Genomic DNA, 13187 nt, shown 5'->3' on the forward strand with positions numbered 1-13187 from the left:
AGATCTGTTCAGTTAGATCTGTTCAGGTAGATCTGTACAGGTAGATCTGTTCAGTTAGATCTGTTCAGGTAGCTCTGTTCAGGTAGCTCTGTACAGGTAGATCTGTTCAGTTAGATCTGTTCAGGTAGCTCTCAGCAGGTAGATCTGTTCAGTTAGATCTGTACAGGTGGATCTCAGCAGGTAGATTTCTTCTTTCCTCCCGCTGGGTCTCCGTGGAGTTTCAGTATCTGCGTCCTTTGACCCCAAACAGGAACGTGAAGGATTCACTGTGACTTTATTTAATAATCTGAAACAAGCAACAGAAGGTAAAGGTTTTGTTATAAAATGTGAATTTGCTATTACTTTCAGTTTTGCTGAAAGTGAAACTGAAGACATTGACAATTTGAACTCTTTGCTGTATATTTAAAACTATTGTATTAAATCTCAATAGAAACTAAGGATAAAGTTATTTGACTCTGCAGATGCGTAATGCATGTAATGTACAGATCACAGAGGACTGAGCTCTAACTGCATTTCATATGAACTCGGTTTATTTTCTCCAGACGGGATTCCTGACTGAACAAGAAACAAATCTGAACGTGTTTATTCACTCTGGTTAGAAGTAAATAATCGAGCAGACTTGGCAGATATTACAGTTTATTTATTACAACATATATTCAGCTTCCATGACTGACCTTCGACCTGGGAGGAGCCTGCAGGTGTTTGTGCTGCAGGCTGTTAAAATGCTGCATACTTATCAAACAGTTCACAGGTCGTTCTTATAAATCACATTAATATATTTCTAATATCACCTGAAGATTGTGTTTCAGATCACTAAAGCCTGCAGAGCAGTGAGATCAGGGACACTATTTACGAGTTCACCACAGTAAATACTGAAAACCCCATGTTTCATACAAAATGTTAACAAAATTAGTCAGTTTGTGATTTTTGTGACTCCATGAACTGAAACATTGTTTTCACGGTGGATCAGATTTTTCTGCAGCCTGTTATTCTTTGTTTGCAGGTCAGTTCGGTTTGTGTCAGTTGACTTTGGGCTCCAATCTGATATTTTGGTTGAACTTTGATGCTTTGTTAAATAGTTTTCAAATTATTAAATTGAAGTTTTAGTCTCCTTTGTGAAGCCCTCTGTCCTGGTTTAAGTATTGTTCCTTACAGTAACACTGAGGTTCTAATGCATTAAATTGACCAACACTCTCTTGGTCTTGTCTACATTTACCTGTGATTGTTTCTATTTGCACCACGTCACAAAATGATCCTTCAGATTCCTGAACTCCTCCCGTCTCCCTCCATGCTCCACTGTAGCCGTTTTATCTGACAGTTTTAGTCGACGACAGCCTGGAACTCAAACTGTCTATAAGTTTATTAATGATGAGAAATTATGTGTCCACATCCATTTTGTCCAGCTTCTCCTTTGGTAATCTGGGCTGTATGGTGTTAAAGGTGAATGAAAAGTCAAAGAAAACTTGATTCATAAACAATCTGTGTCACTGAAACTGTGATGCTGCGTAAAACATCCAGTTTGCAGCATTCATGGTGAATTTCTGGTGTTTTCTTCTCCAGGTTGGAACGATGGAGGAGAGCCAGATCCTGGTTGAAACCCTGAAGCTGCTGAGCCTGGAGGACTTTGCCCGGTTCAGGACTCTGGCTGAAGCAGAGCCGAGCTTGGTGACCTGCAGCCTCCTGGAAGCAGCAAACGTTCAGGATGTCGTTGATCTGATGCTGCAGACCAGCAGCGGAGAATGTGTGGAGGCCGTCAGAACCGTTCTGGCCAAGATGGACCGCTTGGATCTGGTGCAGAGATTGTCAAAAGGTGAAACAGAGGAGAAAGAAAAGTTTCCTCCTGAATCTGTTTCAGGAAACCTGATCAGGAAATGTAACTTATTCTGATCAGTGAAAGTTATCAAGATAATCAATCAATCAATCAAATTTTATTTGTATAGCACATTTCAGCTACAAGGCATTTCAAAGTGCTTTACATCATAAACATAAAACACAAAGGCATGCAACATAGAATAAAATACCAAATGTTTTTTTTCTTCCCTTCCTTTTTTTTTGTCACGGAATTTAAGCGCCTGTTACCGCCGGACTCTGCCGTCCGTTTAACCACGGGTATTCGTCGGGCCCCGTTCCCCAAAACAGGAAAATAAAATTACATACATATCCACAAATACAAATCCATACATATTACATTTCAAATAAAACTCTAATCAGCTGGTTTTTAGTTGTGATTTAAAGGAAGTCAGGGTTTCTGCTTTTTACAGTTTTCTGGAAGTTTGTTCCAAGTTTTTGGTCCATAGATGCTGAAAGCTGCTTCTCCTCTCTTGGTTCTGGTTCTGGATGCAGAGCAGAACCAGAACCAGAACCTGAGAGTCTGGAAGGTTGATACAACAACAGCAGATCTTTGATGTATTGTGGTGCTAAACCGTTCAGTGATTTATAAACAACAGGATTTTAAAATTTATTCTGTGAGCTACAGGGAGCCAGTGGAGGGACTTTAGAACTGCTGTTATGTCTCTATCTTCCTGGTTCTAGTGAGAACAGGAGCAGCAGCGTTCTGGATCAACTGCAGCTGGATGATTGATTTGTTGGACAGGCCTGAGAAGATGCTGTTACAATAATCAATGCGACTAAAGATAAACGCATGGATGAGTTTCTCTAGATCTGGCTGAGACATTAGTCCTCTAATCCTGGAGACGTTCTTCAGGTGATAGAAGGCCGATTTTGTTTACTGTCTTTATGTGGCTCTGGAGGTTCAAGTCCGAGTCCATCACTACTCCCAGGTTCGGCCTGATCGCTAGTTTTTACTTGTAATAACTGAAGCTGTGCATTGACTCTAGATCGTTGCTCTTTAGGTCCAAAAATAATGACTTCAGTTTTGTTTTTGTTCAGTTGGAGAAAGTTTTGGCACATCCACACATTTATCTGTTCTAAACATTTATTGAAAACATGTTGGAAAAGTTTTTTTTTTGCTGTTGTGAAACTTTGTGGTTTAAATTTTATAGTCCAGATGTTGAAACTTCTGCTAATCTGAATGTTTCTATTTTTCTTGTCAGATAAATTTTCTGTTGAAGAAGAACGACTTTCACTGGACCAGAGGGTCAGTAAGGCTGCAGAGGTCAACTGTTACTTAGACGATGTGAAATTATCTTAGACACAAATTTATTAAACATTCAAATAAATTATATGTAAAAATCCAGGTGCTTGTTTCAGGTTTGGTTGCATTAGATTTTGAGGGAATGTTGTTTTCTTAGAAAAGATCAAAGAAACCAAATAAAATCCAGATAAATGTTTTTGAGCAATATGGATCATGAAATAGAAAATTATCCCTCATATAATCAAGATTTATGTCGTGCACTTTTTATCTATGTTTACGTGGAAACACATAGGTAAACATTTAATTTAGTATTTTTTCTCTGACTCTCACAGGTAGAAAAGCTGATCAATGATATTAACCTGATGTTGGAAACACTGAAGGATCTGAATGATGAAGAGTTCATGGAATTTAAAAGGAAGATGAGTTCCTTTAATAACTTCAGGTCCACCATCAGTCATCAGCAAATCCAGCTGGACACATCAGACCAGCAGGAATCAGTGATTTCCATTCTTCGGACTCATGGAAAAGAGTCTATCAAGGTGACCAGAGATGTTTTAGAGAGCATCAGGAGGACAGATTTGGTCCAGAGGATGAGCAGCAGCTCAGCCTCCACAGGTAAAAGCTGCAGATTCAGAAATCAGTCACACGCTTCTCAACATGGTCTATATCCTGATTTAACTTGAACAAGGTGAGATCAGCAGTGTGATCACAGATAGGAAGGTGAGTTCATGATGAACCAGGATGTTGGGCTTCATCATGTTAGACAGCAGTCAGTGGCAGCTACTGCAGCCCAGAGAGAAACAGAGTTAAACCAGAAAGACAGATGGACGGATCGTCTGTGCAGAGGCCACCAACTTTAGTCAACTTGATCCTGAATGAGAACAAGAGCTTCCTGTTGATCTTTAATGGTTATAATTTCATCTGTTTTCCTCAGAGATGCTGTTGGGGAAACAATCTGATCTGATCCATGAAGTGAGTAAATCTTGATTGTCCAGATCAGTGGACAGCAGAGGATAATTATTAGGATTATTCTGGCCTCTCTGAGAAGAAACATCCTGAAAAATGTTCTTGAATCTCCAGGTGGCGACCATGGCAGCTGTTAAAGACGTTCTTCTGGAAACTCTGCAGGATTTAAATGAAACTGAATTCATTGAGTTAAAACTGTTGCTGCAGTTCGCAAACTTCCAGAGAAATATTCCACTAATCTCGTGGGATGAACTGGATGATACAAACAGAGCCAGAGTGGTGGATCATCTGGTTAATAAATGTGGTAAACTATCTGTGGAGGTGATCAGGGAGGTTCTACTGGACCTGAACAGAACCGATCTGGCGCTGGTCCTGCCTGAGACCAGCTCAGCATCTAAGGTACCAGATGATTTAACATCTGATGAAACTCAAACATCTATTAGAGCTTCCAGCTGGATTCGTTAGTCTCTGTTTTCTAATTGATCCAGAATAAAATGATTTTAAACCAGAATCTGTGAAAACTGATTAATGTTTCATCTTTTCTCCTCAGAGAAACTTTGTGTGGAGCTGAACTCTGCTTTCCTCCAGAAAGTGAGTCATGTCACTTTTTATTTCATCAGTGTAATCTTCACCCTGAGGAGTTTGTTTCTTCTAGAGCTCAATCAGCTTTTGGTTGCTGCACATGAAGAAGAAACTCCTGGTCTAATGAAAAGAATCTGATTGTTTCAGCCCTGAGAGATGATGAGTTTTTATTCACCAGGTGGAAAAGTTGGAGTTTGTGACGGAGCTGCTGCTGGAAACACTGGAAGCTTGATGAAGGAGAGATTGGAAAGTTTCAGACAATTACACAGAATAAAATTGACCATCAAAGTGAATATATACCGATGTGGGAAACCAAATTAATAATGTGCAATACATGGTGGGTTTGGTGCTGACTTGTTTCCACCAGTCAGTGGAGAAGACCACGGATGTTTTAAAGCAGATGAAGAAGCACGATCTGATAGCGAAGCTGTCAGCCAGAAGCTCAGGACCTAAAGGTTCAACATTTCAGAGTAAAACATCTCAACCTTCTCAAAGTGGCTGATATCAGTGTTATGATGTTTCTCTGCATGGTTTTGATCACATCGTTGCACATAGAAGTGATGGTCAGATAGAAACTTTTCTTCTTGTTTTCTCCTCAGAGAAACCTTCTGCAGGTCCACATCGTTCTGCTCTGATCCACAACGTGAGTAAAGAGACATCAGGAGTTTATTTCATGATCTTCAGGTGAAAGAGGTTAAAACAAAGATCATTTCTAACCTCAATGATTTCATTTCATAGTTTGGCTCAGAGGAAATCAGCTGCAGTTTACGAATGTGATGAATCTTAGCCGCCACGTTTGTGATTTTCCCTGAATGAAGCAGCTTTCTCTGTCATGAACTGAATGATTCAGGTGGCGATGATGGCAGCGGTTAGACAGCAACTCCTGGAAACTCTGGACAAATTAACCAAGGAGGAATTTTCAAAAGTTAAGCGAAATTTATCAGACTTTTCACCAAGATTGGAGTTCACAACACAGACAGCAGAAGTCGTTGATGAGATGATGGAGACGTTTGGCCAGCAGTCAGTGAAGATGATCAAAGATCTTCTGATTGAAATAAACAGAAAAGATTTGGCTGAGAATATGCAAGACACTGGTGAGACTCATTAAATCTGTAATAAGTCTAATCATATATATTTTTTTGTTACTCTAGCATTGTACTCTGTCCCAAATCTAATTTGATATACATACCGATGTATACATCCATATGGACACTCACACACACATTTTCGTGGCTATCTTTGTGGGGACTTTTCATTGACTTGCATTCATTTCTACTGCCTTAACCTTACCCTTATCCTGACCCTAAGCCGAAGCAAAACTTAATTCACAGTTTAGTCCTAAATCTAACTCTTGACCCAAAAACATTTCCCCTAGTGGGGCCAGACTTTGGTCCCCACAACGTAGTATGTGTCATGATGATCCCTGTGTGTACCCTAAGATAATATCTTGCAGACATCCTGCATCCAATACCTGGGGCGCACATACACACACGTACTTGTTTTCTGTACACTTTGAGGACTTTGTTTAACCAGTGACTAGGGGGTTACACGTGGGGACACAATTTTCTAAATGAGCTAAAGGTTTGATTTGGTTTTATACCTTTGGACTTTTTTTTTCTTTTTTAGGGACCCTGGAACATAAAATATAATCTTTAATATATACATTTTTTTGAAATATAGAACATTGAAAATCTGTTAGGGTTTGGGATGCACTTGTGTATCCATCGCCAACTACTACCAGGTGGCACTTTTTAAGTTTAGGAACACTGAGATACATATGAGGATGTCAAATACAAGTAATAACGTTCTTTTGAGTCAATAAACTGCCTTATATTAGATTTGTTTGTTTAAAATTATTTTTAAGTACTTGGCGACCAGTTTACTGCCAACCATCAATCCACCAGACAGTTGTATATGAACTTTTATTGCCCCAATTCCAATATTTCAATCTTTTGACAAAAATCTACTTACAAGCTAAGATACATGTGTACATAAATGAAATTATTCATTAATACATATCAATACATAAACATGAACATGCAGTATGTAAATGTACTTGCACTACAAAACTTGACTGCAGCTGTCCCATTTCCATCTCATCAGTCCATAAAATATCTAGGTTCAAGTTTCAACATATGTGTCTTGTTTAGTGGTTGTCACGTTTCAGCTTTCCTTACCCTGGCCATGTCTCTAAGTACTGAATATATTTTACTTCTGGGCTCTCCAGGTAGGTTGCAGTTCTGGAATATGACAGTAATGGAAGATGACGAGTTCCTGGTAGCTTCACGTTTGTTTTTCTCCAATCTTTGGCAATAAATTTATGTCTCTTTGTGTCAAAACATTTCTTGCGATCCTTTTGACTATTTGCAGCAAAATGTTGGATTGTTCTGTGACCAAGCCCCAGCATCTTAGCAATTTGAAGAGTGACAGATCGTAGTGAAGGACCGTCTGAAGCCAGGTTTTGAGGCGTGTTCCGTGTAAAATGGGAGTGTGTCAGATACAGCCCTGCTTCGATGCTTGTGTCGTCTTGCTGAAAATCACATGATTGGCAACAAACGATGTCTCGCATTATCACGTGATAGCTTAATTTTGCGTCAGTTTTCAAAATAAATGCGTATTTGTTTTGTGTTTGTGCTGAACTTCACTTGGGACAGCGCAACCTCTCGCTAACTGCGTTTGCTGCCACTCGATGAGAGCATGTTTCTCCTGTCTGCATGTTGCCAATAAAATGGTGAAAAAGAGCTTAATGTGTAAATTGATTTTTCATCATTTAGCTTATCTATATAATGTTCAGTGTTTGTTGTCACCAACTCTGTGTGAAACGTCATTCATGTGCTGCGGAGCGATCAGAAACGGCAGAGAATAGTCTCAAGATGAGGCAGGCAGTTTTCTTGCATCATGGCAGGGGGCGCTCATGATCCCACACATTGTGACTCCACGTCTGCAAAGTAAGAAACAGCGGGTTAGCGATACAGTAAATAAGTGAAGCTACACGCAACAAATCTGTGTGTAGCTTAGCCGATACTGAGAGCAAGATAAAGGTGGTTTCAAGTTGTAATTCAATGGGTTTCCACTTTGCTGTGCAGCTTGGCATTAAAATGATATCTATATTTCCAAGTTTCATTGAGTTAACGGATTTATTCTACCGTGGCAGTGTGCCTACAGATGGCATGTGAAAGTATGCTCTTTTTGCCCTTCAGTGTCCACATCCACAAAATTTCTGTATGTGAACAATAACGTGGAGAGGATTTTATAATTTTGATTAAGTCAGAGCCTCACCGCACATCACTGATATATATATATATATATATATATATATATATATATATATATATATATATATATATATATATATATATATATATATATATATATCTCATATCTATATCTCTAGATATAGGTGGCCTATATCTATAAGGTGATATAGATGTCTATAGATCTAGATCTATATCTATAGATTTTTATATATTTAGTTCAAAATCTATAGATATAAATCTATATAGATATGTCTATATCAGTAGATAGATAGATAGATAGATAGATAGATAGATAGATAGATAGATAGATAGATAGATAGATAGATAGATAGATAGATAGATAGATAGATAGATAGATAGATAGATAGATAGATAGATAGATAGATAGATAGATAGATAGATAGATGTATGTATGTATGTATGTATGTATGTATGTATGTATGTATGTATGTATGTATGTTCTGGTCTGCACTTTTTCAGAGGACAGGTCTATGTGGTCAGCTGAAAAGCTCTTTGTGAGTCCATGGAACTGCAAGAGACAGGAGGACACAGGACTCAGTCTCTCCAACTCATACAGATACTTTCTGATTCCCCAGAAAGACCCTGTATCATGTTTATACTGTCTGTTGCTGCTCTTTTTGTGTTTAACTTGTACAATAAGAAAATACTGAGCAGATTCATAGAACAATTTAAGGAGCAAGTGAGAAAATATTGCGAATGTAATCAGCGATCTTCTACAAAAGTAACAAGGTGTAAAATCATAAAAACCCTAATGTGTTTATGATCACCAGTCTGTCATAATAAATTATTCTGATTGACCCGGATTTTAACTCTCCTGCTTCAACGTGTTTCCAGAAGAAACTTCAACAAGTGTGGATTCTGTGGATTGTGGAAGTGTGGAGGTAATCTACGTGTTTTCTAGTCCTCACCTTTGACCCTGTGTTTAATCTATATAACATGTGAAAGATCAACATGTGGGATGATGTGGTGCAGCAGGACTCCAGCAGCTGGACCAAAGTGGACCCTGAGCTGGACGGGACGTCTCCGGATGAAGATCCCACTTACAGGTAAAACCTCAGAACCTGGAGGTCAGCAGGTCAAACTGTGACATCATCACCTCAAACTTCTTCTTCATGTTTGGTTTCAGCCTCCAGTCTGCAGCGGGACACTTTGAATGCAGCGTCTCTGGTCTGCGTTGGGTCTGCAGGGAGAAGGTGGGCTTTCGGTACCGGTTCTGCTCCTGGGTCGGACACATGGAGAGGATGGAGAGCAGAGGATACCGGCCTGCTGGACCTTTGCTGGACATCTCTGTCCTTACTGGGAAGGTGATGGAGGTGCAGCTGCCACACTGGGTCTGCACCGGTAGGACAACATCATGAAAAACATGATTTCTGTTTTCAGAACCGATCCAGAAGTTTCTCACAGAGTTTCTGTTTCTGCTGCGTTTCAGACGATGTTCCTGAGTTACTGAAGAACTTTGCTGTCCTCCATGTTGGCGACTGTGGAGATGTTCTGGAGAAAGCGACCCGGGTCACAAAGACCCATGTCGGGTTAACAGAACCAGTTTTCTCTTTGCTGGGAGCTCTGAGAAATCTTTTCTTTTCTCCAAGAATCATCTGCAACACATTAATTTACTACCAGCCCAAAACGTCCTACCTGAAGATGCACGTCTACCTGATTCCACCGGATCCTGCTCTGAAACAGGTGATTGGTTATTTATTTCATTATATTCTTTATTTATCCATATTAAATCATTTTTACATTTAAATCTGTTTTAATAATTAAACAGACAGCTTGATAAGGAAGGGATGGAGCATATTAATAATAATAATGATATAAAACAAAAATTTATATCATTATTATTAAATTTATTAGATTTTATATCATTAGAGATGTTTAAACATGTTTTAATCCAATAAATGAAAACAATCACAGATTAATCCAATCCCACGTCTTCTTGTTAAATCCTGCAGCATCGACTTTAAACTTGAAGTTTTAAATAAAAACATCTGAGCTGGAAAGATTATTAAAACTTTGTTTCTGTGATCAGAGATGTTTAGTTTTAACTCCTCAGTTCTTAAACTGATTTAATGTTTAACGGCACCAATACAAGCTGAACGCTCAGTTTAGATATTAATCATATTTACAGTGATGAAAGGGTGAAACTCCGGTTGATATAAATCCAGACTTGATTTCTTCATCATTATTCTCAGGTGAACTTTTATTTCAGCGGTCCCATGATGCTGAACATTTCAATATCAAGGATCTTTTTTACTTTTATGAACTTCCTCATTATGGAACCAATGAATATCATATAATTTACAGTATTTCCGTTTCTTTGCAACATGGCAGCAGGTTGTTGCTGTCACTTCCTGGGAGAGAGGACTCTCTTCTGATTGGTCGTCAGTGTGAATCACTGACTAGTTTCAAGCTCTTTGGGTTCCTTTGGATCAGATCAAGAGTTTCACAAACCATTTAACATTTTATTGCTTCAGTGTTTGTGTTTAGTTAAAAACACCTGGGCTGCTTTCTGGTTTCTGTCCTACAGTCGGTCCACAGGAGAGAATCCTCCAAGGGATACGAAGAAATCATGAAGCCCCGCCCAGACAAGCCTCTGAAGATGGACCGTGGATTCAGCCTCCAGGCCACCGTAGAGACGGCCAGAATCCAGCCACCGGTACCGTTTGGACTGGAAGGCCCACATACTCAGGCGAACATCTCTCTGTAGAGACTCACACAGATGGACTGCAGACTCTGACCTGATACCGAGTTTCTGTCACAGGAAACTGAGTTCACATGCAACCGGGTTGGATCCGACCGTGAGCGGATCCGGTCAGCACAAACACAAAGACGTTAGCGTGACTCTGACTGACGGCTCAGCAACACATTTACTGGCATCCATTCAGATTGTGGGAAATGAAGGAATTTATGAGGAACGCAGGCGATGTTTACGATCAGCGACCAAAACCTGAGCCAATCACAGAACAACACACAACACCTGAGTGTGTGGGAACCTTCAGTTTGGGAACCTTTTGTTTGGGAAACTTCTGTTTGGGAACATTTAGTTTGGGAACATTCAGTTTGGGAACCTTCGGTTTGGGAACATTTAGTTTGGGATTCTTCAGTTTGGGAAACTTCTGTTTGGGAACTTTTTGTTTGGGAACCTTTAGTTTGGGAACTTTCTGTTTAGGAAACTTCTGTTTGGGAACATTTAGTTTGGTAACATTCAGTTTGGGAACCTTTAGTTTGGGAAACTTTAATTTGGGAACCTTCTTTTTTGGGAACCTTTGGTTTGGGAACATTCTGTTTGGGAACCTTTAGTTTGGGAACTTTCGGTTTGGGAACCTTCTGTTTGGGAACCTTCGGTTTGGGAACCTTTGGTTTGAGGAACTCACGTTTCGTTTCAGTCCACTTTGGTTCTGATATTTTAATCCCAGAGTGAATCTGGTGTCATAATCCTTAATCTGCAGGTTGATTTTATTCCCTGAACCGTTTTGACCTCAGAGTCAAAGTGACTTGTTGCTTCACAGGAAATCACTCTGAGGCCCGACAGCCAGGATCCAAACTTCTACGAGGTTTTTATTGAGAGTCCAGACGAAAACTTCAACCTGGAGCTGCTGCAGACTCATTCAGAGAAAGTTTGGTTCTGTGAGATTAGGAAAGGTCAGTTTATGTCATAATTATGACTTCTGGAAACTTTCAGTCTGAACTTCATTCAGCTCGTTGCCTCAGCTTAATAATTCATGTTTCACATTGAGATTGTTTCTGTTCTTTATTTCTTAGATGATCATCCTAAATCTGGTTCCACTGGAGGTGAGATGCTTCATTTATTTACAAAAAATCTGCACTGAAGGATTTTTATGATTGAAATGACATTTTATGAAGATATTAATCAATGATCATCTGAACTAGTTGGAAACAAACAGAGTCCAGTTTGACCTGCGTCACCTTGATGTTACGAAAGGAAACTACTGGCTGTATCTTCATCATAACTCAATTTATCATCAATATTTCTGTGTTTTTGTCTGTCAGGTGGAGGATGTTCAACAGAAACTGTTACTGTGAAGAAAGAAGGTATGAAATCATAGAAACCATCGTTCTGCATGTGAATATTAAACAAAACTGACAGTTTTCTATATTAATAAATTAACAACTTGCATTTACATTCAGGCTGTCTAACGTACAGAAATCAGTTTTTTTTTAGTCTTTTTCTGTTTTTCATCAGAGGAACATTTTGTGGACAAACACAGAGAGACACTGATCCAGAGAGTGAGGAACGTAGAACCCGTCTTAGATGGACTTTTACAGAACAAAGTTCTGATGGAGGAAACCTACGACAGGATCCGATCTCTGCCGACCTCTGAGGCTCAGCTGAGGGAAATCTTCTCCTGCCTCAGAGCTGCTGACGAATGCAAAGACATTTTCCTCTCCATCCTTCAGGAGAAAGAGCCACACCTGATCACCGACCTCCAGAGGAAATGTTGAGGAGGAACCAGGGCCGGACCTAAAGGTGGCCCAGGGGGTTCTGGTTCCTGCTGGCATGGCGTTACTTTTTACTGAGTAGAAACTGAAACATTTCACCATTTTTAAAGGTTTTCATCAGCTGATATAACTGAGGTCGGCTGCATCTTTTTGTTTTTATGTCTCATTAAATGAAGCATTTTAATGAAACCAAATATTGGAGATGATTTTATAAACTTCAACTCATTGAGTTTCCTTTGGTGACAATAACATTATTATTGTAATCATTATTGTTATAGTTTGTGACATGTTTTCATCAAAACCAGGTTGTTAAAGTGGAACCGTGATGAAAGGTGTCGGTCGGGTCCAGACTGAAGTTCTGACCGACTTCCTGTCCAGGATTTGAACAGCCAATCACATTCTGCCACAACTAAAGAAATGTTTTTCAGAGCAGCTTGGTATAAAATCACAAAATCTAAAGACAGATTCAGACTTTAGAGGCTAAAACTGGATCATTGCAAACAAACAAAGTGACATAATATTAAAATATCAAAACAAAAGATCCTTTAAACCAGCAGAACTGATTCATTGTTAAGCTGCTGATGTGTTTCATTGTTATTGTGTTTGGTGAATATTGGCATCATTATGATTATTAAAGAAAATGATCAAGCATGTTGGTTTTTGAAAACAATTTCAACATGAAAGCAAATTATTAAAATATAATAAAGACAAAAGAAAATAGAATGAAAATATATTTTCATATTCAATTAATCTGTGACTCATCACAGTATGTTACAGTGGAGCTAACAAACAGGCTGGTTTACAGC

The 13187-nt window shown here is 39.1% G+C and overlaps 2 protein-coding genes across 7 annotated transcripts; both read left to right on the forward strand.

Annotated features, from left to right (window-relative positions):
* The first annotated feature begins 127 nt into the window (after positions 1–127).
* Positions 128–4631, forward strand: LOC129380003 (uncharacterized). The gene is made up of 7 exons (XM_055060969.1): positions 128–305; positions 1561–1810; positions 3054–3097; positions 3427–3709; positions 4029–4066; positions 4175–4459; positions 4611–4631. Exons 2-7 carry the CDS (start codon positions 1570–1572, stop codon positions 4629–4631), a joined length of 912 nt encoding a protein of 303 aa, XP_054916944.1. The 5' UTR covers positions 128–305; positions 1561–1569.
* Positions 4632–4989: 358 nt separating this feature from the next.
* LOC129379988 (NACHT, LRR and PYD domains-containing protein 1b allele 2-like) lies at positions 4990–13030 on the forward strand. 6 transcript variants are annotated; one of them, XM_055060945.1, is made up of 12 exons: positions 4990–5112; positions 5242–5285; positions 5493–5736; positions 8755–8801; positions 8893–8966; positions 9047–9261; positions 9350–9603; positions 10448–10576; positions 11430–11562; positions 11683–11712; positions 11932–11973; positions 12104–13030. In XM_055060945.1, the coding sequence occupies exons 1-12, from the start codon at positions 5043–5045 to the stop codon at positions 12382–12384; spliced, it is 1563 nt and encodes a 520-aa protein (XP_054916920.1). In that variant the 5' UTR covers positions 4990–5042; the 3' UTR covers positions 12385–13030. The 6 variants fall into 6 exon arrangements, with proteins under 6 accessions (XP_054916920.1, XP_054916925.1, XP_054916922.1 ...); XM_055060950.1 differs by having other exon boundaries at positions 12125–13030; XM_055060947.1 differs by having other exon boundaries at positions 8896–8966.
* The last annotated feature ends 157 nt before the right edge of the window (positions 13031–13187 follow it).

This window comes from Poeciliopsis prolifica, unplaced genomic scaffold, assembly GCF_027474105.1.
Source record: "Poeciliopsis prolifica strain line A6 unplaced genomic scaffold, Auburn_PproV2 SCAFFOLD063, whole genome shotgun sequence".
Classification (NCBI taxonomy): Eukaryota; Metazoa; Chordata; class Actinopteri; order Cyprinodontiformes; family Poeciliidae; genus Poeciliopsis; species Poeciliopsis prolifica.

Coding starts and splice junctions, on each gene's coding strand:
- LOC129379988 (XM_055060945.1), top strand. CDS start 5,043: ATGAAGAAGCACGATCTGATAGCGAAGCTGTCAGCCAGAAGCTCAGGA. Junction 8,967..9,046: donor GATGAAGATCCCACTTACAG/GTAAAACCTCAG, acceptor GTTTGGTTTCAG/CCTCCAGTCTGCAGCGGGAC. Junction 10,577..11,429: donor CGGCCAGAATCCAGCCACCG/GTACCGTTTGGA, acceptor GTTGCTTCACAG/GAAATCACTCTGAGGCCCGA.
- LOC129380003 (XM_055060969.1), top strand. CDS start 1,570: ATGGAGGAGAGCCAGATCCTGGTTGAAACCCTGAAGCTGCTGAGCCTG. Junction 4,067..4,174: donor AATCTGATCTGATCCATGAA/GTGAGTAAATCT, acceptor TTGAATCTCCAG/GTGGCGACCATGGCAGCTGT. Junction 4,460..4,610: donor AGACCAGCTCAGCATCTAAG/GTACCAGATGAT, acceptor TTTTCTCCTCAG/AGAAACTTTGTGTGGAGCTG.